General features: G+C 45.5%; 1 protein-coding gene across 1 annotated transcript in view; it reads right to left on the bottom strand.

Annotated features, from left to right (window-relative positions):
• Nucleotides 1-25,661, bottom strand: part of MYO18A (myosin XVIIIA) — a 538,612-nt gene that overhangs the window by 265,346 nt on the left and 247,605 nt on the right. Inside the window, exons 20-22 of the mRNA XM_075333424.1 lie at nucleotides 23,723-23,809; nucleotides 4,070-4,211; nucleotides 303-462 (exon numbers count right to left, since the gene is read on the bottom strand). Of these exons, the coding sequence (XP_075189539.1) occupies nucleotides 303-462; nucleotides 4,070-4,211; nucleotides 23,723-23,809 (389 nt within the window). The remainder of the gene's footprint in view (nucleotides 1-302; nucleotides 463-4,069; nucleotides 4,212-23,722; nucleotides 23,810-25,661) is intronic.

Raw genomic sequence — 25,661 nt, 5'->3', positions numbered from 1 at the left:
CCGAAAGAGGAGGCGCCGAAACCGGAGAACGGAGACGCCCATATGGCCAACTGCACAACCGTTTAGGTGAGTATTCGAAAGTGTTTTTTATGTTCTCACACCGGCCTGGGCTCTTATATACAGCATGTTAGAATGCTGTATATAAGAGCCCGGTGGTGGTGGCTGCAGCTTATAGGCCAAAAAAGTGGTGACAGGTTCCCTTTAACAAGAATATGCTCTTGAATTTTTTACCAATAACTAATATATAAGAAAAAGGTTATAATTTTTTAACCCCTCACATAAAAGGCTTAGAATGGTCTTACTTCTGGGAATCTTGCAGTAAACTAGCGGCATTCTGTGAGGCTGGATTTTGCTTGACATAGTTTAGCCATCCGGTAGTGTCATATTCCACCCAGTTAGTGCCATAGGAGTGCCCCAGCAAGAAGTGATGTTCTTTATTGCTTCGGAGTAAAGGTTTTTTACCTGTGCATGGATAAAAGTATAATCACAACATAGGTAGCAGAAAGACTAAATCATTTCACAACTTAATGAAAAAGCATCCAAGATCACTACATGTTGGGGCCTAGCAGACAAAACGTTACCTGGACACACTTCATTTTTCAGATTTTACCTTAAAATCCACTTTATTCAATATTAAATGCATTATTAAAACTGACAAATCCTCCATCATTGCCAACTGTCCTCATAACAAATATCTAGAGCCTTGCTTGAGAATGACAACCTTTGATGCACGATGGACTTTCAATGCCTTTTGTAGGGTGTCATATGCAGGTTTAACTTATCTTTAGAGACAGTTTGAGAAAACTAATCAGATTCATTATATGTCAATTGCTCCAGTGCAGACATACAGAAGAAAAGGGAAAATAGATTCTTACTGTCACACTATGCCAATTACTTAAAGGGAACCAATCACCAGGATTTTCGTATATAAGCTAAAGCCAGTGCTATACTGGCACTATCAGGCTGGGTCTATACATACCTGTAGTGGTCAGCTCGGATGTTTAGGTTTTGAAATTCAAGAAAGTAAAGTTTATAAAATCAGCAGCTTCTTGAGTAACAGCAGCTGAGGAGCAGATAATATCTGGGGGTATTCATAGTTATCTCCTCCCCGTTAGAATTAGCATAAGTATGATACATTCGATTTACTTTTTCATTAGCAAGACCTGTGTGATGTCATACCCATGTGCCCAGAAGGTTTTTTGGATTTCAAAACCTATATGTCCTAGCTGACAACTATGTATGTAGAGCATCAGCCTGATAGTGTCAGTATAGCACTGGCTTTAGGTTATACACTGTGTCCACCCATGTCCTGTCCACCGCAATTAACTTGAGAACGGGGGCAGCTATAAGCATAGAAGTGGTGCCTAAGTATAGTAAAGTAGCTATGCGCTACACAATGAAACCACCTATAGCGCCACCTGGTGGAAAACAACGGAGTTAGCATTTTTATCTCGAAAACAGAACGAGATAGAGAAAAAAGTGAATTAAGTTGTAGGGCATCATCAATTCAATACGAATCGACACCTTGTATACAGAAATGCTAAGATTAGAACGTGTAAAACTCACAAGGCTGCGGACGTGAAGCGATATCTCATGGAGACCTTCCTACAAGTCATTGGGTATGGTGGCAAACAGCAGGTGTATGCGACCCCTCCATGAACATTGCAGGACCTACGACGACGTATCACAGATGCTTGTGCAAACATGTCACCTATCACATTGCACAATGTGCAGCAGGATACAGTATGCTGTCCAGAGTCCAGATGTGCATTGCAGCTGACGGTGGCCACTTTGAGCATCAAAGTTAAATCAGCGCCATATGCGTGACCAGCATTCAATGTTTTTGGGGGGTCATGGGTTTCACATCATAGCATTTCTGTATGCAAGATGTCGATTCGTATTGAATTGATTATGCCCTGCAACTTTGTAATTCACTTTTTTTCTCTATCTCGTTCCGTTTTCGAGAAAAATATGCTAACTCAGTTGTTTTCCACCAGGTGGTGCTATAGGTGGTTTAATTGCATAGCGCATGGATACTTTACTATACCTAGACACCACTTCTATGCCTATAGCTGCTGCCGTTCTCAAGTTAATGGCGGTGGACAGGGTATGAGTAGACACACTGTATACGAAAATCCTGGTGATTGGCGTAGTGTGATAGTAAGACCATTTTCCCTTTTATTCTGTATGTCTGCGCTGGAGCAATTGATATAAAATGAATCTGATTAGTTTTCTCAAATGCTGCATATCGTCTGTCAGCACCAAAGTGTCTAGTTGGAAAATCATTAAAATGGCAGAAGTCTTGTGACATGTATGATTAGGGTGGGGGGGGGGGGGGGGGGGGGGTCTCCAGATATCACAATGTAAACTATTACCTAATGAAAATTACCTCATTTGGGGTCTAATAATATTTAGGAGGCTGTCCAAATGTGGGGACTTTTTTTTTCCCCTTAAACAAAAATAATTGGGGCTAAAAATCATTTTTGCAATTTAAACTTTTACACTGTTCAGCTTTTATCGACTTTGGTCTCTTTGCACATTCAATTCTGATGTGGTCTGTGATCATAAATCACAGAACCCAGCTCTCACAGAGCCCAGCTCTCACAGAGCCCAGCTCTCACAGAGCCCAGCTCTCACAGAGCCCAGCTCTCACAGAGCCCAGCTCTCACAGAGCCCAGCTCTCACAGAGCCCAGCTATCATAAGATAATAAATGCAAGGGCTCTCATCACTATGTGTTTTTTCTTTTATGGACCCACAGACTTGTTTTGGCCCTTTGTCATCTGTGCTACTGGAAAAAAAAACAGACACGTCTCCTTGTGGTTAACAAGGAGACACTGTCTGTGTCAAAACATGAACATGTGAAGATCACCATAGGTGTGGTATCCATGAAAAAAATTCATGCCACACACACAACAGAAAAAAAAAAAAAAAAAAAAAAAAAAAAAGACATGTGAAGGAATCCCTAGAGGATTTTTTAGCTAGAGGTGGTCCACTTTCAGGACAGTGGGCAACAAATGCCATAAAATATGTAGCAGGTGATCACCCTCCGAAAGACCAGCCTCGGCTTTCCACCACTGCTCTGGTGTCAAAGTTTTGGCTGCAGAGGTTATATCACACTTCACCAATGAAGCCAATCACTGAGCTCAGTGGTTCAGGCAGTCTACCTCATCACAGCCGCTGAGCTTAGTGATTGGCTGCAGTGGTGACCTGCACCGTTGAGACATGAGTAGCGGTGGAGAACCTTTGTTGATCCCATGGAGGGTGAGCACTTGCTTTATTTGTTGTCTTAGGTATTTTACAATGTTTACTGTACACTTTCCTTAAAGTTGACAATCCCTACAAGGGCCAGTATCCTGTCTAAAGCCCCTGTCACGACTTTCCAGCGATCCAGACAACGATATGACCTGATAAAGATCGCTGGTAAGTCGCTATGTGGTCGCTGGTGAGATGTCACACAGTCAGATCTTCCCAATGACGCAACAACGATACAGCAACTTGTATAACGATCTGGGTGGTCATTGGGACCGGCACACAACAGCTAGTGTGACGATTCAGGCCTACGTGGTTGTACGTGTCTGAGCTCTGAGTAGTCAACGAGGTCGTTGGTAAGGCGTCAAAACACACCAATGCATCCTGCCCAGCAGGACCTTGACAATCAAAAAATGGTCCAGGCCATTCCGACACGACCAGCGATCTCACAGCAGGGACCTGGTCGTTGTTGCGTGACAGAATCTGTGACTCAGCAGCGATCTCGCTATGTGTGAAGGCATCTTAAACAATGCATATGCAGAGGAATGGAATGGTTATCTACAGATTTCCTAATATCTGAAGTGGACAACCTCTTCATTTGTAAAGTAGTGCAACATTGTGTTTTTCTTTTAATATTAGGTTATTCATAACTTTGACATCACAATATTAAATAATATAAAATAGCCCCACCATAAGAAGCTTCCTGGTAGCACGAGAAGATTTTTCTTTGTAGAAAGCACAATATTAAAATAGACTGTAATATATAAAGTGGTATGGTGTGACTTATAAAAAGCTAATAAAAAAATAAAATTTTATTACCAGTCTCTTCTCCTTCCTGAGGGCCATAGTAAGTAAAAAGTCTTTCTAAAAGGGTGCTCTCATTGCCACCAGGCTGCAAAGATTCTTCTTCCAGTAACCACAAAAGACCTCTGGCCTCATCAGTCCTTGCAAGGGTCCTTACCTGCGATTAAAAACCAAGTTCAATATCAAGGAAGCAATTCTCCCTACTCCTCCTGTCAAACAATAGTTTGCGACTTATTTTTCATGTGCGAAGGAGTGCGAGCACACGGAATAAGACCGGCTAACCAACCCCCATTAATCAGAGTAACAAACGGCTCCGTCCCCTCTTATCCACAATCTCATTTCTCCAGTCCTCCAGGCAGCTTTGCTTCTAATTGCCAGCCTGATTTTCTTGATGAAATGGCAGTAAAGAAAAGGGGATAAAAAACAACAACAAGGCAGACGAGTCAGCAGGGGTAATTCTCAGCCCTATTTTAAAAAGACACTTGAAGAGAAGAATCAATACTTAATGCTCGAGACATTAAAACACATCATTTTGTAGTAAAACGTTTTAGTCTGGCTTCTTGGCTCTTTTGAAAATTCAGTCAGGGCGAGACTACAAGGTAAAATTACAGCCTTCATTGCAGGGACAGATAAAGATCCACCGCGCACGGAATCGTCCCTATACATCCTTCACATGCACCAATTACTGCCCATAAAATACAACACTTTTTTTCTTCTTTAATAGGTTTTTTTTAAGATCAATACAACTTTAATTGGTTTATAAACGTATTTATCGTGTAACGCAGAGATCATACCCATATAATGCCGTGATACCACTCATCGGAGAGAGAAAAATAATTAAAAAAAAAAGGTAAGATTTTAATTAATTATTTTACTTAATTATTAAGTAATACCTCAATCTTTGTCATAACAAGAATCTTGTACTAAGGAAAATTTATTTTGCTTATTAGAGCAAGTGAGCATGTAAAAGATTCTAGCAAGTATGCTCCAATCACCAGAAAATGATTGATAGAAAGAAGATTGGTCGTTACGCCGCCATGCCACATTACAACTGACATCGAGCATTAATCCAACAGATCCATATCCAATAATTACTAATAAAGGCTTGTTATTAGCGGAAACGCTGTATACAATCAGCCACTGGATTTTTTTGACTATTGAGTATCAAAGATCCACCCGCACCTGTTTGGCTGCACGTCTGCCGATCAGATCAGCAGACATGTGCAGGGAATAATGCATCCTCAAAAAGCGTAATTATTGCCCAAAAATTCTGAAAAAATTCACCGCAAGAAAGGGCAACAATGTTTACACTTATATAGTGCTGCCCGCCTAGTCTAATAGTATGGGCGTCATCAATAGGCAGCAAGCCAGACGCTGTGCACCTGCATGTGTGAACGGCTCCCTATACAAGCCATTTGTGTGCAATTTTAATACTAAGCAATCACCCCCTCCATGGAGTGGCAGTGAGTGAAAGGTTACTCCATCAGTGTTTTGCACTTTTTGCCTCCATCTTTATTAAGAGGTTTTGCTGAATCCTGTGAGTGCATTTGTTTCTGTGGTCTGGGCAGGTAAAACATTGTTGCCCTTTCTTGCTGTGAATTTTCCTGAATAAGGCCAGTTTCACACAACCGGCTTTTCTTCAGTTTGGCGGATCCAGCGCGCTCCCGTACAGTGTATACAGTACAATGGCTGGGCTGCAACTTCCTGGTCACATGCTCCGGTCACGTGACTGGAGCTTCTCGCGCGGCCATTGTACTGTGTATGTACCGCCCTGAGAGGGGCCCGGCCGCTTCCTCCGCTTGCTCGGGCCGAGCCGCTCGAGGTCCGGGCTCGGGTCCTCGGTGGCACGAGCGCCTCCGGACCGGGGGCCACGTCGCTCTTGTTAAGGGAAGGTGGTGGTGGTTGTGTAACGGGTCGTGAAACCACCCACGGGTCGTGGTGACGGGGGATGCACCACCGCTGCGGCTGAAGTGATGGCGGGCTCGTCCAGGATCGGTGTTGCGGCCGCAGCTGAGATGTTAGCCCCTCCGTGGGTAGGGGCGGTGTGTCCCGGGCCCCCGGTGGGGGACTGCAAGGGGTGATGTTGTCGTCGGGGTGCAGGGCGCCGTGCCGCGGTGTAGCGTCGTGCCCAGATGGCACTGGTGTACTCACGATTGATTCACACTCAGAGTCACTGGTAAACCAAAGTTCGGAAGTGGTCGGTCCCCGCGGCCGGCTGCTGATGACCCCTGTGGGGTTGATGGAGGCCCCTTTTCCCGTGCACCTCTGGATGTTTGTGTTTCAGACCCCCTGCCTAAGCAGTGGTAGCCCGCTCCCCGGCGTTGAGCTGCCGGAGGAGCCCTCGGTTGCCTACAGGCGCTGGCCCGTCGGGTGTTTGGCCCTTGGCGGTGGCGCTCACCCGGTCTCGGTGGGCTTTTGCCTTCTTTCGGGACTTTGGGTGTGGATGAACCCGTGAGGTCCGGCCAGCAATCAGTCAATTTGACTATACTCAGTGGCTTCTAAGCTAGGACGGGGTCTGAGTACCCTCCTGCTGGTGCTCCGGTACACGGTTGACTCCCCGGTTCGGGACCGGTGGGCTCCAACCCTGGCCCGGTCCGTACAGTTCCGCCGGTTGCTGTACCGGTACTCCTGCAGACGGCCACCACCATCTACCTGCCTGACGTTCTCTAAGGGGCCCAGGCTCCAACTCGGGTCCCTGAATGCTGCTCCTCTACCACTCACTGTCAACTCCAAAACTTAACTGTTTGAACTTCCTGCCCCAGGACAGTAGTCTCCTCGATGGACGTGTCTTTCCGCCTGACTCCGCCCACCTGGTGTGCTCTACTCGCCCTGAGGGAGGCATCAGGTCTCCCTTTCGGGTGACCTCACAGGGGATGGGGGTGTGTGTGTATGTGGTAGATGTTATTACCTGTGACTCCTGGGGTCCAGGGCGTCACATATACACTGTACAGGAGCGCGCCGGATACGACAAACTGAAGAAAAGCCAGATGTGTGAAACCGGCCTAATGAAGCATAGCATACATGGCCAAGGACTTCTATATACATCCTTGGTCATTCTGCGCACTAGAAAAAGGATTTTTCTTAAGAAATTTCTTGAGAGTGAAAGATTAGCGGACTGGTGTTAAAAAAACGCACCAATAATGCATGCGTTTTGACGCGTTTTTGGTGCGTTTTTTCCGCAAGTTGGTCCCTGCGTTATTTTACCATTATCTATGGCAGAAAAGAAGTGACAGGTTATTCTTTTTCTCAAGAAATTCTGCAGAAAGAAATTTGTGGAGAAAAAAAAATGTAGTGTGCGCACAGCTAATTTTTTTTTTTCCATAGGTTTTGCTGGGGAATGTCTGCAGAAAGGTTACAACCATTTTCTCAAGAAATTTCTGCAGCAAAAAGGCAGGTAAAAACGCAGTGTGCGCACAGGGCCTAAGGGGTAAACAAAAAACTGTGGCATTACCAAAGAAGTAAATGGTAACTTATGTAATGGAGATACCCTGGAATGTCATGTTTGGTAGTGTGTGGACCCTCATCTGGCCACTATTCTGCTCTGAGGTTGGAGGGAGGCACTGTGCATATAAAAAATGGAAACCATTCTGTCCTGTACATGACAGCCTGAAAAACCACTTGTCACCGTTCTCTATTGTAGAAAACCTGAACTTTTACTCTTTATTTTTACACTGCAGATCCGCAAGACATAAGTAATTCATCCCATTGCTTCTTGTGCTTCTTTGTTCTAATGAGAATAGGGTGGTTCCCTCGGCACTGGGACTACCTTTCAGATATTTGTAGACCGCTATTAAGTCTCCTCTCAGCCTTCTCAATTTGAAAAAGAGAAGGCTGAGAGGAAACTTAATAGCGGTCTACAAATATCTGAAAAGGTAGTCACAGTGCCGAGGGAACCACCCAATTCTCATTTGCACAAGAAAGTACAAGAAGCAATGGGAGGAAACTTAAAGAAAGGAGATTCAGATTAGACATTAGGAAAAACTTTGACAGTGAGGGCAGTCAGGGAGTGTAACAGGCTACCATGGGAGGTGGTGAGCTATTCATCAATGGAAATCTTCAAGCGGAAACTGGTTAAACATATAGCTGGGATAATTTAGGAAAGCCTGCACTTGCAGGGGGTTGGACACGATGGCCCTTGAGGTTCCTTCTAACTCTACCATTCTATGATTCTATGAATTCGTACCAACGTGATGAACACAAAGTGATCTGGTGCTGATCGAAAAAAGTGAAACCAACATTTTAGTGTATTGCCATTTTGTGGAGCATATACAGACCATGGTTTTGCTAGAGACAAAACTTATGGAGATACTCCTTTACCTTTATTCATGACCCCTATATTTTTGATGTAAAGCCATCACTATGGACCCAGTTATTTAAAGGCAAATGCCTATATGGACTGTGTGTTCTTTACAGTATTTCATAGGCCTGTACATGACATAGCATTAAAACTGTTAAAAAAAAAAATCCCACGTTCTTGTACAGTCATAAGTTATATGATTAAGGTGAATTTGATGGCTATAATCTTCTATAACGGGATTGCTCTTTGTGGTTAAAGGAATTAACACCGCTATATCATCTCCTCTAAACTCACGGACGTGTCGGGAATAGCTTTAGCTCTGCATCCCATCGAGACATGCCGTCTCCTCATTAAAGTAACATCTGACAAAACTGCTCTCAGCCATCCTGTCCAGATTGTTTAGACGTGGCTGCTACACAAAAATCCAGAATGACTAAAGTCATATCTAAAGAAAGAGTCCTTCTTCATCTGCCATGGCAAATGCGTAGTCAGCTGTGTTGTAGTGGCCATTTCTGGTGTAGTCGCCTGCAAAAAATTCTTTAAAGAGCAAGAATATTCACTTTTTCAGAATGGAGTCCCAGTCTATCAGAACACACGCCTAAAATCAAGGGAATTTATCAGTTATTCCCCTTGTAAAGACCACAATAGCTATCATTTATAAAGATCACAAAGCAGCAGTATGTTAGTCATGATACAGTATACAGCAGAGGTCTCAAACACGCGGCCCACGGGCTGCATGCAGCCCCTCAGGCTGCTTCGTGGAGCCCCCAGCCCATGCCCCTGGTAACTATTGCGGCCGGTGCAGGGGCCGCAGCCTCTGTCAGCGATTTATATCAGATGATTGTTTTTCCGGCGCTGCGCTCTCAGAGTCCAGCGGTCTGTGCACAACTATTCCTCCAAAGCTGCATTGGAAACGTTGTGCACAGTGAGCTTGACTCTGCGCGCACAGCGCCGGCAAAACAATCATCTGACATAAATTGCTGCTAGTGGATATTGCCCCTGCACCTGCCGCAATAGTCACCGGGGGCACGGCCTGCAGACAGCAAGAAGCAGAGATGAGGCAGCCGAGGGAACGTAAAACAGGTGAGAAGAATGGGGTTGTGTGTGTGTGTGTGTGTGTGTGTGTGTGTGTGTGTGTGTGTGTGTGTGTGTGTGTATGTGAAGGACGGCATATGAATCCCTTATCGACCTATGATGTACTGGGTACGTTATGACTACCTGGTACTTAAGGACCCATGACGTACCCAGTACGTCATGGCGAAATGGCAGCCCCGGAGGCTGCGATCGCTTTGCAAATACCTTAGATTCGGGGAGGAGGGGACCTCTGCCTGACCTCAGGAGGGGTGGTGCCTCCCCGGACCTACGGAGGATGCGATTGGCTGACTAACGCCGTTCAGCCAATCACAGCCACTGTAATGTTTCAGCCATTGAAAATGGCTAAAACATTGAAATCCAGCCATGATCAGTGCTGCTATAGCACTGATCAATGGCTGGAGCTGGGTGACCTCAGTTTCACCCACCCCCAGCTCTGATTGGAGAGACCGGCCTTGTGACCGATCTCTCCAATCACTGTGGATCTGGGGCCGGAGACCGCTCCCCTCAGATTCACTCCAGCATCTGTGGAAGCTGAGGACTGGAGAGCCATCGGTAAGTTATAGCGCCACTGCCCCCTTTTAGCCACCCACATTACTATAGGATGGGGACAAGGTGGGCACATGACTATAGGATAGGGACAAGGCTGGGGACATTACTATAAAATGGGGACCTTACTATAGGATGGTGACATTACTATAGGATGGGACAAGGCTGGGGACATTACTGTAGAATGGGGACATTACTATAGGATGGGGACAGGGTGGGCACATTACTATAGGATGGGGACTTGGATGGGCACAGTACTACAGGATAGGGACATTACTACAAGGGGACAAGGATGGGAAATATTACTATAGGATAGGGACCTTACTATAGGATGGGGACTTGGATGGGCACAGTACTACAGGATAGGGACATTACTACAAGGGGACAAGGATGGGAAACATTACTATAGGATAGGGACCTTACTATAGGATGGGGACAAAGATTGGCACATTATTATTGAATGGGGACATTATTACAGGATGGGGACAAGGCTGGGGACAATACTATAGGATGTGGACAAGGATGAGACATTACTACAAGATGAGGACAAGGATGGGGACATCACTACAGGATGGGGGCAAGGATGGGGTACAGTACTATAGGATGGGGACTAGGATCGGGCACACTACTACAGGATGGGGAACATTACTAAAAGATGTTGGCCAAAATTTCTATATAGTGCTAATTGTAACACTATTAGTTACAAGAAAGAGATACAATTTTAAAAAAACCTCAAAATAATGCATGACATTTTTATATATATATTTAAACAAAGAATGTGCACATTTGTTATAATAAACAAGTGAAAAATGTTCAAAATCAGTGATCCCAAGGTGTGTAAAAAAAAAAAATATATATATATTACCAATAAAAATGTCATTTTGTCCTGCAAAGAATGCGGCCTCCCAAATTATTTTTTTCCGCTGTGCGGCCCATACACCCAGCCGAGTTTGAGACCCCTGGTATACAGTGTGTCCACCAATACCCTGTCCTCCGCCATTAACTTGAGAACAGCGGCAGCTATAGGCATATAAGTGGTGTCTAGGTATAGTAAAGTAGCCATGCGCTACGCAATGAAACCACCTATATATGCATATTGAATGGATGATGCCCTACAATTTTTTAATTCATTTATTTTCTCTATCTTGTTCAGTTTTCGAGATAAAAATGCTAACTCCGTTGTTTTCCACCAGGTGGCGCTATAGGTAGTTTCATTGCATAGCGCATGGCTACTTTACTATACCTAGGCACCACTTCTACGCCTATAGCTGCTGCCGTTCTCAAGTTAATGGCGGTAGACAGGATATGGGTGGACACACTGTATAATATACGTGATTCAGGCTTTAGGTCTGGGGTGCACAATCTGTGGCCTGGGGGCCACATGCAGCCCACGATACCCTTCTGTGCTGATTTCCACCATCTGTATGGTGTTTGGTCATATGTATTTTGCAAGTCACGGAGAAGACCAGTGTAATATAGCACTGTACGGACGGGTAATTATGGAGTGCTGTGTGCTGAAATGTGGATGGCCCAAAAATGAAGAGTCCTGACTCTTACAGCACAGAAAGGAGTAGACGAAGTGCAGATGTGGCCATTCATGAATCATTATAGCTTATGGGAGAAGGGAAACACTTGACTGTTTTATTGTTTGGCAAATACTAAAATGTAGAGAGCCGACTACATGGTTATTTCATTCTGGACTGCAAAACAAAAAGAAGGACCCCTCTACCTTCCTGGTATGAAGGAGACCTATAAATGGAACCAGCACATGTTAAGATATCTATGGCACATACGGTCAACATGCTATAGATGTCTCAGAAGGTCATGCTTTGGTAATCTTGTGATCCATGGGGTTAGTTTCTTCTTACAATGTGGCCCTAAGACCCAAAAGCGTAGTGCACCTCTGCTATAGGTGCATCTAGTAACTGCATACACTCTATCCTCTACACAGAATGGATACTTAGGTGACCAAAGGGGCTATATTGACTCTGTAGATTTATTTCACACAGGGCTATTCCTCCTCCCGTTTCTTAGTAGTAATATTACTAGTTGAAACTGAAGTTAAAGGGAATCTGTCAAGAGGTTTTTGTCATCTAGCGTGAGAGCAACATAACGTAGAGGCAGAGATCCTGATTCCAGTCATGTGTCACTTACTAGGCTGCTTAGTGTAGTTTTAATAAAATCATTGTTAAATCAGCAGTAGATTATCATTAGAGGACTACTTGGCATTCTGCCAGGTAGTCCAGCATATTCATGAGATCTGTATAATTGCTAGAGAAAACATTGATTTTATCAAAACAGCTTAATAAGTGACACGTCGCTGGAATCAGGGTTTCTGTCTCTATGTTATGCTGCTCTCAGATGGTGGAGCAAAAACCTGGTGCCAGATTCCCTTTAAGGCCCTGTGCGCACTAGAAAAAGGAATTTTCTAAATAAAATTTCAGAGGCTCAGTAAGATTTCCGCACCTGCGGGAAAATACCGCACCGAAATCCGCATCCAAATCCGCATGCGCTTTGTTGTGGATTTGTTGCGGATTGGGTGCGGAAATGCCGCAGCCAGCGTCGGACTGGCTACTGGAGGAATCTCCAGTAATACCAGGCCTGGCCGCGGTTACCTGCACTGAACTCCGGAGCTCCCACCTGAGTGCAGCCTAGACTAAACTGCGAGCGCCGAATGATTGATTCCCTGGCGATTGCCATTTAGTTCAGGCCGGACTGATCTCCGGAGCTCAGGTGACAGCTCCGGAGTGCAGCTTGGCCTCTCTACAGCTGTCACCTGAGCTCCGGAGATCAGCCCGGCCTGAACTAAACTGCAATCGCTGGGGAATCAATCACTCGGCGCTTGCAGTTTAGTCTACGCTGAGCTCAGGTGACAGCTCCGGAGTTCAGTGCATGTAACCGCGGCCAGGCCTAGTATTACTGGAGATTCCTCCAGTAGCCAGTCCCACAGCTACCTGCGGAAAAGAAGTGACATGCAATTCTTTTTGCTGCAGGAATCCTGCAGCAAAATATGCAGCTGTCAAAATCCGCCTAGTGCGCACAGCATTTTTTTTTCCCATAGGATTTGCTGGTGAATCACTGCAGAGATGTTATGAACATTTTCTGCAGCGAAACATGCAGCAAATCCGCGGGAAATTCCGTCTAGTGCGCACAGGGCCTTAGTGTACCAAATGAGGATTTTAACTGGCGAAGAGGACTTACACAGGCATGGGTCCTATGTGGCAAGACATTTTCAAGCCTTTTAGCACTACAGACACTACACACTTCTCTTGGTTCAAAAGTAATGTATCTGTACACCTCAATGGAAACTTCTCAAATATTTAATTTTGTTGAACATGGGCCCTAAAAAAAAAAAAAATGCAGCAGTGGTGCCCGTGCCTCCATTATCATTTTACTCTGATTGTCCCACACCTGGTTTTGCCTACAAATACTAAAAGGTAAAAAAACCCTCAAATACTCAATGTGTGCATGTGGACTAAAGGCCGCTTTACACACTGCGATATCGGTCCTGATATTGCTAGTGTGCGTACTCGCCCCCATCTGTTGTGCGACACGGGCAAATCGCTGCCCGTGCCGCACAACATCGCCCGGACCCGTCACACATACTTACCTGCCCGGCGCCGTCGCTGTGACCGGCGAACCACCTCCTTTCTAAGGGGGCGGTCCGTGCGGCGTCACTGAGCGGCCGCCCAATAGAAGTGGAGGGGCGGAGATGAGCAGGACGTAACATCCCGCCCACCTCCTTCCTTCCGTATAGCGGCCGGGAGGCAGGTAAGGAGAGCTTCCTCGTTCCTGCGGTGTCACACGGAGCGATGTGTGCTGCCGCAGGAACGAGGAACAACCTCGTTACTGCTGCAGTAACGATTTTTGAGAATGGACCCCCATGTCACCGATGACCGATTTTGCAAGTTTTTGCAACGATGCAAAATCGCTCATAGGTGTCACACGCAACGGCATCGCTAATGCGGCCGGATGTGCGTCACCAATTCCGTGACCCCAACGAGTTCGCATTAGCGATGTCGTAGCGTGTAAAGCCCCCTTAAGTGAAGAAAAATGCAGCAGACAAAAAAAAAAAAATAGTAAAAAAAACGCAAACCTGTGGTGGCGATAGCATTTTTTTTCCGCCAATCAAGAAAAAATAAAAAGCAGCAAAAATTGGCAAAGAATCAAAAAACAAAAACAGCAAAAATCGTAATAAATATTAATAGCTTTGTATTCCTAGAAGTACAAAAGGGGGTTTTTTTTTGTTTGCTTTTAAGTTGAGCCTTTTTCTGAATTCATCTGAAGGCTGCAGTTTACCGAGACACTCTATAATATAGGTATGGAATATTGTGATTTATTCTAGTGGAATTTTGGGGAAATTTTTAGATTAGAGGGTAACACAAAAAGTAAATACATGTATTTGGGATTTGCATTCTGAAGAATATCCTCACTATACAGCGTGCAACAAAAAATGTCAATCAAAGCAGTGATTACGAAAGTTTAGCACAGAACATAAAATAAATGAGGCATCACAACTTTCAACCACAGGCCATTAAGAGGTAAAAGCAATTCATAAGGGACTTTATATTCATAGGAGCCAATAATTTCCCATCTGGCTTAGGATGAATTGTGGAAGGGAATTTAAAAGAGATTCAGACAGATTACTGAGATTTAGAGAGCACTGACTGGGTCATTTTCAGTGGTCAATCTTAACATATTGGAACCATGGCAAAAATGGACCTACGGATCGCATATGGATGACATACTGATCCAAAACACTGATGACACCATTTTTTCACGTAAGTGTAAATGCAGATGTGTGAATGAGGCCTTATAGTCATGTAGGAGGCTGTGAAGCTGAGGTCAAGAGATCGGAGGACAGCCCCGCGCGTCAGGACGGAGCACAGCCCCGCGCCTCAGGACGGAGCACAGCCCCGCGCCTCAGGACGGAGCACAGCCCCGCGCCTCAGGACGGAGCACAGCCCCGCGCATCAGGACGGAGCACAGCCCCGCGCATCAGGACGGAGCACAGCCCCGCGCATCAGGACGGAGCACAGCCCCGCGCATCAGGACGGAGCACAGCCCCGCGCATCAGGACGGAGCACAGCCCCGCGCATCAGGACGGAGCACAGCCCCGCGCATCAGGACGGAGCACAGCCCCGCGCATCAGGACGGAGCACAGCCCCGCGCATCAGGACGGAGCACAGCCCCGCGCATCAGGACGGAGCACAGCCCCGCGCATCAGGACGGCGGACAGCCCCGCGCATCAGGACGGCGCACAGCCCCGCGAATCAGGACGGCGGACAGCCCCGCGAATCAGGACGGCGGACAGCCCCGCGAATCAGGACGGCGGACAGCACCGCGAATCAGGACGGCGGACAGCCCCGCGAATCAGGACGGCGCACAGCCCTGCGAATCAGGACGGCGGACAGCCCCGCGAATCAGGACGGCGCACAGCCCCGCGAATCAGGACGGCGCACAGCCCCGCGCATCAGGACGGCGGACAGCCCCGCGAATAAGGACGGCGGACAGCCCCGCGAATAAGGAAGGCGGACAGCCCCGCGAATCAGGACGGCGGACAGCCCCGCGAATCAGGACGGCGGACAGCCCCGCGAATCAGGACGGCGGACAGCCCCGCGAATCAGGACGGCGGACAGCGAACAGAAAGAAGAGAATTGTCTGAGGGTTGCTTCCTGCCTCTGGCACGGGGTGCCTTGACTGTGAAATGCATCATGAAATCTGAAGTTTACCAAAGGATTTTGGGTCATAATGTAGTGCCCAGTGTCAGAAAGCTGGATTTGTGTCCTAGGTCATGGTTCTTCTAGTAGGACAGGGGTGGGGAACCTTACTACTTCCGGGGGCCATTTGGAAATTTCTACCACCCTTCGGGGGCCACACAAAATTATCAACTTGAAAACTACCCTGCTATATTTGGTCAAACAATTAAATAACTCACCCCTACTGTGGTAGCTGGAGCTGCTTCTCTTTGGTGCGGCTGTGATGTTTGGGGATATTGATCATGTTTCTCACAACTGCTATTCCAGGTTTGTGTTGGTCTGGAGAAACTGGGGGCATACACATCAGAGGACACGCTGGGGCATATAGAGTACAGACCAAAAGTTTGGACACCTTCTCATTTCTATAACAACTATTAAGAGGAGACTTTGTGCAGCAGGCCTTAATGGTAAAATAGCTGCTAGGGAACCACTGCTAACGACAGACAGAAGAGACTTGTTTGGACTAAAGAACACAAGGAATGGACATTAGACCAGTGGAAATCTATGCTTTGGTCTGATGAGTCCAAATTTGAGATCTTTGGATCCAACCACCGTGTCTTTGTAGAAAAGGTGAACGGATGGACTCTACATGCCTGGTTCCCACCGTGAAGCATGGAGGAGGAGGTGTGATGGTGTGGGGGTGCTTTACTGGTGACACTGTTGGGGATTTATTAAAAATTGAAGGCATACAGAACCAGCATGACTACCACAGCATTTTGCAGTGGCGTGCTATTCCATCCGGTTTGCGTTTAGTTGGACCATCATTTATTTTTCAACAGGACAATGACCCCAAACACACCTCCAGGCTGTGTAAGGGCTATTTGACTAAGAAGGAGAGTGATAGGGTGCTACACCAGATGACCTGGTCTCTACAGTCACCAGATCTGAACCCAATCGAGATGGTTTGGGGTGAGCTGGACCACAGAGTGAAGGCAAAAGGGCCAACAAGGGCTAAGCATCTCTGGGAACTCCTTCAAGACTGTTGGAAAACCATTTCCGGTGACTACCTCTTGAAGCTCATCAAGAGAATGCCAAGAGTGTGCAAAGCAGTAATCAAAGCAAAAGGTGGCTACTTTGAAGAACCTAGAATATAAAGACATATTTATTTCATTCCACATGTTTTCATTCATAGTTTTCATGCCTTCAATATGAATCTACAATTTTTAAAGTCATAAAAATAAAAGAAAACTGTTTGAATGAGGTGTGTCCAAACTTTTGGTCTGTACTGTACATTACAGGAGACGCTGGGGCATACACATCATAGGGGAGGCTGGGGGTACACACATCACAGGAGAGGCTGGGGGCATATACAGTACATCACATGAGGGGCATATACATTACAGGAGAGGCTGGGGGATATACATCACTGTGGGGCACGGATAACACAGGTGGGGGGGGGGACGCGGACAGCACTGATGACGGCACGGACATCACTGGGGAAGCATAGACATCACCAAGGGAGCACTGACAACAATGGGGGGGGCACGGATAACTTCTGGGGACGGCACACAGCACTGGGGAGTACAAACAGCACTAGGGAGGCACAGACACAACTGGGAACACAGACCGCACTGACTGACATGGACAGCACTGGCAGCAGCACAGACAGCATTAGGTGGTGCAAATAACTCTAGGAGAGTATAGACCGCACTGGGAGTCACGGACAGTACAGGGGATCATAAACATTATAAGAGGGGCATAGACCGCACTAGGGGGCCCGGACAACGGAGGGGGCACACAGCACTGGGGGCTGGCGCACACACAGAACTGGGGGCTGGCGCACACACAGAACCGGGGACTGACACACACAAAGCACTGGGAGCTGACACACACACACACACAGCACTGGGAGCTGACACACACACACACACAGCACTGGGAGCTGACACACACACACAGCACTGGGAGCTGACACACACACACACACACAGCACTGGGAGCTGACACACAGCACTGGGAGCTGACACACACACACACACACAGCACCGGGGGCTGGTACACAGCACAGGGAGCTGGCACACACACTACTAGGTGGTACACAGCACTTGGTTGTTGCCTCACAGCACACAGGGTGAGGGGGGGAGGAGTCACTCAAAAGTCCGAGAGGCATGTGCAGCAGGGAGGCCGGTAAGGCTAATTTCACACATCCGGCTTTTCGCCAGTTTGCCGGATTCGGTGAACTCCAGTACAGTGTATACAGTACAATGGCAGCGCAAAAAGCTCCGGTCACATGCTGTCATGTGACCGGAGCATATGACCCAGAAGTTGCCGCGCTGCCATTCTACTGTATGACACTGTACTGGAGTCTGCCGAATCCGGCGAAAAGCCGGATGTGTGAAACTAGCATAAGCTGCTTTTCCTCCTGTTCTTCTGTGGACTGTAGGGCAACTCATGCTGCTTACTCCGCCCACAAGGTAAGCCCTGAGCAGCGCAAGGACCTCATGGTATGCGCACGCTACTCATGCACGTCCTTGCATCACCATTAGGATTTAAAGGGCCAGCAGCCAGTAAGACCGCGGCTGCCACACAAGCACTGCGGTCCCCGGCAGGGTCGCAGGAAAAGTCATTGCAGGCCGCAAACGGGCCGGATGTTCCCCACCCCTGCAGTAGGACAATATACCCAAACATTATTCAAGAAGCCCCCAGAAGTGGATGGAAACAAAGCACTGGAGAGTTCTGAAGTGGCTGCAATGAGTATGGATCTAGATCCCATTGAACACCTATGCAGAGATCTTAAAAATGGCTGTTGGAAGAAGGTGCTTTCAAATATGAGAGACCTGGAGTTGTTTGCAAAATTGGAGTGGTCCAAAATTACTATGCACTGTGAAGAATCTCCAATATCAGACCAGCGAACAGTGGTCACATGGCCGCTACTATGCAATATGCAGACTCCCAGCCAGAATACAGCTACATGGGTGCAGTCTTGAGCAATTATAATGCTCCTTCAATTCTTCCTTAAAAGAAACCGGTTAGCAAAAAAAAAAGATAAAAATTACCGAAGCTATAGTGATAATCTACAGGTAAATACCATTTAAACAGGTAGTGGAAAAATGATGTTATATTCAACCTGCAGCCTCTCATCTGCTCGTTGCAATGACTCCACTCGTTCCTTGACTGTTCCCTTCGTTCCTCCTGCTCAGCACATACGAAGTACAGCAACTTATCAGAGTGGTGGGCACCACTACAGTGCACTCCGCGTGTGCCGAGTGCTGACTGCCCCAGCGATGCCTGTGAATAGAAATGAGCAGCTGCATGGAGAATATGACTCAATATTCTACCTGCAGCCTACCAATTAGACTGCTGCTTGCGTTTAAAATAATATTTACCTGCAGTTTCGCACCATTTTACACCATTCTTTTGCTGACAACTTAAAAAAGTAATGAAGCTCCTTGAGTGCCGCCTGTAAAAGTATGAACAACTTCCACAAAAAGAAAAATTATACCAGGGTGGTCCAAAAGTAGGTGGACAGAAAATAATAATTTGTTCTAACTGTTTGAGCATTTTGAGATTATAAACACTTAAAATTCATTTTCTTTGATCTGTATTTAAATTATTTGCCATTATGGGTTATCTGAATTATGTGAAAAGAAAAACAGATTTGGCGGAGATTTATCTGTGAAAACTGGATCTGTGAAACTGCCCTTAGCAACCAAATCAGATTCCAGCTTTGATTTTCGAAAAAGTCTGAAGAATGAAAAGTAGAGTCTGATTGGTAGCTAATGCAGGCGTCACACGGTACGATCTATCGTGCGATTGCACGAGCGATCGTACCCGCCCCCGTCGTTTGTGCGTCACCGGCAATTAGTTCCCCGTGGCGCACAAAGTCGTTAAACCCCCGTCACACGTACTTACCTGCTGAGCAACCTCGCTGTGGGCGGCGAACATCCACTTCCTGAAGGAGGAGGGACGTTCGGCGACACAGTGACATCACACAGCGGCCGGCCAATAGAAGCGGAGGGGTGGAGATGAGCGGGACGTAAACATCCCGCCCACCTCCTTCCTTCCGCATTGCCAGCGGGAGCCGTGGGACGCAGGTAAGCGGAGTTCATAGTTCCCAGGGTGTCACATGGAGCAATGTGTGCTGCCCCGGGTATGATGAACAACCGGCGCCATTAAAAATAAACAATTTTTTAAAAATAAGCGACGAGTACATGACTCACGATTTGTGAGCGATTCTGCGTCGCTCGGAGGTGTCACATGAAACGACGTCGCAAGCGATGCCGGATGTGCGTCACGAAAACCGTGACCCCCGACGATGCATCGCGCGATAGCTCATCTCGTGTGACGCCCGCATAAGGGCAACTGAGTCCAATTCCCTTTATACTGTCCACCTAATTTTGGACGTGTGTGTGTGTGTGTATATATATATATATATAGAGATATAGAGATATATATAGAGATATAGAGATATATATAGAGATATAGAGATATATATAGAGATATAGATATATATAGAGATATAGATATATATAGAGATATAGATATATATAGAGATATAGATATATATAGAGATATAGATATATATAGATAGAGATATATATAGATAGAGATATATATAGATAGAGATATATATAGATAGAGATATATATATATATATCTATCTATATCTATCTATATCTATCTATATCTATCTATATCACTCAAGAAGCGCTACCTGGCTCAGGACAGTCATGTTCTACAGGACGGAGAGTGGTGGGAAGCCAAAGTGGATCTTCGGTGCTAGTGATACAAATGCCATTTTTTGTTCTTTTGAAATTTTGCTCCCCCTAACAATTTTTCCTTCTAGGCAACCGTCTGTGCCCTCTGCCCCCACTGTATGTCATTAAGGACATCTGGTGTGGGGGTCATTTTGATGGACTTGTCTTTAAATGCCACCAATATTCACCAAAGTTACTAATGTAAACCCAAAATCACGGCGCCTGCAGTGCTTTTTATTATGCCTTTTCTCTTTTATATCAGTAGTGACTGCAACATAATAAACATTTGGATATTTTTAGTGCAATATCCTCATTGGGAAAGAATAAACATTTCTTCTATGATTCAAAGTGTTCTCTCTCCAAACCGCGTATGTGTATCACACACCGATAAGCCTCTTAGATTTATTTTTTTCAAGTCTTACCGGCATATACTTGAACAAGTTGAACAAAATAAACATATTAAGTTTGTCTTTGATCTTTAAATGACCCAACACGTATGGCGAGGCTGCCGTGCCGGCAATCTACAGGAAAACGCTGCATCTTCCAGCGCTGTTCAAGCAGGTCACGGATACTCTTCTGAGCAAGGAAAAAAAATAAAGCGTTTCCCCTTGAAGGGAAATTCCATATTTGGAAGCTTTCCCAACACTCCTCTCATTAGAAGATTTATCTGCAGGCACCCTGAGAATGAAAGACGTTTACCTGACCCAGCTAATCTCCCCCGAGAAGCAGCGTTTCGGAGCGCTTGTCTTCCGGTGTCCTTGCAAAGGTGCGTTTAAAACAAACACTCTCCTGCCATCGCTATTGTTTTTTGTGCTTTAACAAGGGTTAAGACGCCTCTTTATTTAGAGGCCTGATGGAATAAATACCATATAAATTAAATATAAGGAGGAGATGAATCATTTATGAAGCCACAACAGGCTCTCCTGGGTGAAAATGCTTTACTGCTCCCTGCCTCTACCTTGGCTGCAGAACCTGCCAGATCTGAGCATATGGGTATTTATGAACTGCTTTGAAATGCGGCTTCTTAAGAGCTTCAGCCACAGACATTTATTGTCAACGTTTTTATGAGTCATGCGGCTGCTGTCACATTCTATTAAACTTTGCAAGTATTTCTGTTACTTTTCCTATTAATGTGGATCTTAAGTTAAGCAAAGCAGTCAAAGGAAGGAAGAAATAAAATAAGAAAGAAAAAAAAAAAAAAAAACCTCATTCTCTAGAGCATCTCTCCAAGTCAGAAAAACCCACTCACTGCCACTTTATGCCTAATAAATTTAAAAGCCGCGTTTGATTGGATCAAAAAGCATTTGACGGGATAATGCTTAGAAAGTGGCAGAAGTGTATATTACTCCACTCTCTGATTGTCATCAACTACACAGATGAAAGTATATCTGCTATTTATAATGATGCACAGAAACCTTAAAGGAAAATGGAAATGCAGGCATAGAACCAAGATTTGTTAAGAAAAAATACATTTATATTATTTCGTTGGGCTGGAAAATGAGAATTCTCTACAATTTAAAGCTGCAAAAGTGAATATGTGCCTCTTTTTTTACACTTAAAGGCAGAAAATCTGCCCCAATTACGTCCCCCTGACAAGTTAATTAATAGGAATCTGACAGCAGGCCATCTAAACTGAAAGCAGTATGATGTAGGGACAAAGACCCGGATTCTAGTGATGTATCACACCTTACAGGGTGAGCAGTTATGATACAATCACAGTTTTCTCTACTGCAGATCTAGTAGAGCTCAGAATGCTGAGCTGCGTAAAACCCCGACCTCCCCACTGTATATTTATAAAAAGCTGCCATTCAGTGGTGATAGCGTGGTTGGACTTAGAAGACACGAGACACCTAGTCCTGTAGTGAATCTCCTGCCAATAAAACACTGATTTTTTTGAAAAACAGCAACACACAGCCTAGTAAGTGACACATCGCTGTAATAAGGCTCACATTCCCGACAACATGATGCTTTCCAGATTGCAGAGTAAAAACCTGCTGACAGATTCCCTTTAACATGATCAACATCTGACAGCATGTATAATTCTGAATAATAGTAAGAGCTAAATACCCCATTCCCATTCAGATTAATAGACTTTTAGCAGCGGTAAAAACACCCTTCTCAGTCCAAGCAGTCCAAATTGGCTGTCTTGGAATTTTTTTTAAGCAATGATGTGGCAAAAAAATAAGTGACTTAACTACTCTACGCTGCTCTTTGATTGGGGAGCATAAACCTCGCACTATAAACCTACACCTAAAAAGACAATATTTAGCAACTTCTACAAAACATCTAGCAAACAACCCTGTTAGAATTGGGATCTGTCTCTACTTTTAGCTGCCGTCAGAGTGCAGCCTAAAATGTTTTTTATGCAAGTCCTTTAAGGGGGTGTCCATTACTTGTAGGACCTCTACATGGTCATCAAGTAAAAATAAATAGCCTATACTCACCTCCGATGCGGCCGCGGTTCCAGCGATGTCTGAAGTCGTGTTCCTGATGCCCATGTGACATTATGACATGCGAGTCCTGCAACCAATCAGCACCCAGCGTCTGCCTCCCAACCTTGAGACATTTGAGCAGGATGTGAGTGCAGCGCTGACTTCCTACTCAAATGTACGAAGGTGGGGAGACAGAGGTCAGGCGAAGTTATGACACGCGAGCCCTGTGGCCAATCATGTGGCCCCAGGAAGAATATGAGTTGCGACATAGCTGGAACCGCGCTGGCACTGGAGTGGAGAATAGGCTTATTTATTTTTAGGGGGCGCACAAGGGAAATGAGTAGGGTTTGTCCAAGTAGTGGCCAACCCATTTAAAAGGAGTTATAAAGACTCCAAAAGAGGTTTGTTCCATAGGCTAACATAGGTCTAAAATAACCAATGAAGCTGGCACATGGCTTCCCCTGCTTTGACTCTCTGCCGGTGATTGTTTATAGGATGCAGCGGTGACGTCACAACTACAGCGCACAAATCACCACTGCAGCCAATCATTTTGAAAGCAGGACACTCCACCCAATAATTTATATTTACATGTTGTTACTTATACACATCCAGTTATAAATGAACATCTTTATGGCACAGACAACGAAAAGCCACTTACCTTCAGTACTGACCCTGGTTCCAAAACATTGGTATGACTTTTTTTTATAACCATGCAATCACTTTTCTTGTGACACGAACACAAATTATAGGAGAATGATGTATATTAAACACTGTACAGATCATGAAATGACTGATGCCTCTGACATTGCCTTATGGCTTTCGGCGTCCCTTGCCTTGCTTACCAGTGTTTGATGTGAAGCTTGGTCTACAGCAGCTACTGAGCCAGATGTACTGGACTCAATCTCATCTAAAGCAAGCTCTATATTTTCCTAGAGGGGACAGATGAATGATTAGTATACATGAGACTAAGATTGAAGTTATGACATCATTAGAGATCAGTCCGCTAATTAGAGGCTATAATTACACACTGGTGCATTGGGTATCGCTGCGCTCCTATACGTGATATGAAGCCTCACACATCAATTGTAAGATGTCAGATTCAACACGGATCCAATCTGACAGTGCCCTCAACTAAATTAACAATTTGTATATAATATGTGATCATAATGACACATGCAAAAAGGACTATAATAACAGCAATAAAGTAAGCCAATAACCAACTTGCAAAATCGCAGATACATTTCGGTGAGTCTTCTGAATAATGCATCGGCGGAGCCGGCGAGTCAATCCAGAAGTGATGTGGAGGCAATTATATCGAGAGAGTTTGGAAGCGAGTTAATAACTTCAAACAGGTTGCTGCAGGAACCCCTTGCACCAGATCACTCAACCAATTAGGTTTAATTTAAGGTTCAGCTACCGCGGTACATCTATCAGACAGAATAAGAAACGAGGACTACGTACGATCATCATTAACCGCTAAACTAATGAGAAATCATTGAAAGTGAAAAGCAAGAAGAAAAAACTAGAAATATGAGGAAAGGAGCAGGATATAATGGATTTTACACAAAAGAACTACAGTTAAAATGATAAACACTACTTGTACGAGACTGAAAAATAAAAAAAAAAATCCCATGGTTGTCCAAAAACATCCCATACACATCAATGGCAGGGTTTTCTGAAGGAACCAGATGTTTTGCGTTTTTTTTTATTTCAATCTCATACAATTCCTTTAATGAATGCTACAGGTCAAAGGATTAATAAAAGCTGCCCTCCTCTCTCGTCAGATCCAGTATTCAGAGGGGTTTTGCCAAAATCTCAAATTAGTCCCAGTAATTTAGAGAAGAGCTCTGCAGCCCTACATTGAACAGAGCAGTGGGGCATGTGCTCGACCTCCTCATGTTCACGGTCTATGGGACTGCCAGAAATAGTCAAGCGTTGTACTCTGATTCCTATGGTAATACCATAGACAATGACTGCAGTGGAGGTCGAGCATGTGCCCTTCCGCTATCCTGAGAACAGGGCTCTGGAACGGCAGGATGTGCACTATAGAGCCCCATCTGGAACTGAGCGGGTGGTCACAGACTTAAAGGGTGGTCCACTACACAGCATAGTGACAACAAATCAATGTAAAGCTTATAAAGAAGGCTTTTCTCCAATACCTTGTGTAGTACATTCTGCCTCTGAGCGGCACTATTGTGAACTGCTCATCCCCATCAAGTAACCCCTGAGCTCCGTGACCTCTGAGATCTGGTGACGTCACGTCAACTTCCAGTTGACCCAACATTACCAAGGCGGCCTCCATGAGCGACTGCACTGTGGGCGGAGTTTAACTGCTCGTCACCGCCCAGCATCTCACACGCTTGCTCCTTCACTGCAGAGTGCCGCAAGCATGTGAGATGCGGGGCTGTGATGAGCGGTGAAACGTCGCCCACAGTGCAGTCACTCATGGAGACTGGGCCCGGCCTTGGTGATGTCAGGTCAACTGGAAGTTGATGTGACATCACAGGATCTCAGAGGTCACAGAGCCCAGGGGTCAAATGATGGGGACCGGAATAGCGCCACTCACAGGCAGAATTTACTACACAAGGTATTTCAGAAATGCATTCTTTATGAGCTATACATCGATGTGTGGCCACTATGCTGTGTAGTGGACCACCTTTTTAAGAGCCCCATAAAACAGCAAGTTAAACTATGGACTGTGATATTGGGAAAGCCCCTTTAATTGAAGCTAGATCTCAACTAAATATGGAGTGAAAGGGTTAAAGCAATGATTAGCAAGAC

Source organism: Anomaloglossus baeobatrachus, chromosome 2 (assembly GCF_048569485.1).
Source record: "Anomaloglossus baeobatrachus isolate aAnoBae1 chromosome 2, aAnoBae1.hap1, whole genome shotgun sequence".
In the NCBI taxonomy this organism is placed as follows: Eukaryota; Metazoa; Chordata; class Amphibia; order Anura; family Aromobatidae; genus Anomaloglossus; species Anomaloglossus baeobatrachus.
Note: the sequence above shows the minus strand (reverse complement) of the source record. Positions and strands in the feature narration are given on the sequence as shown.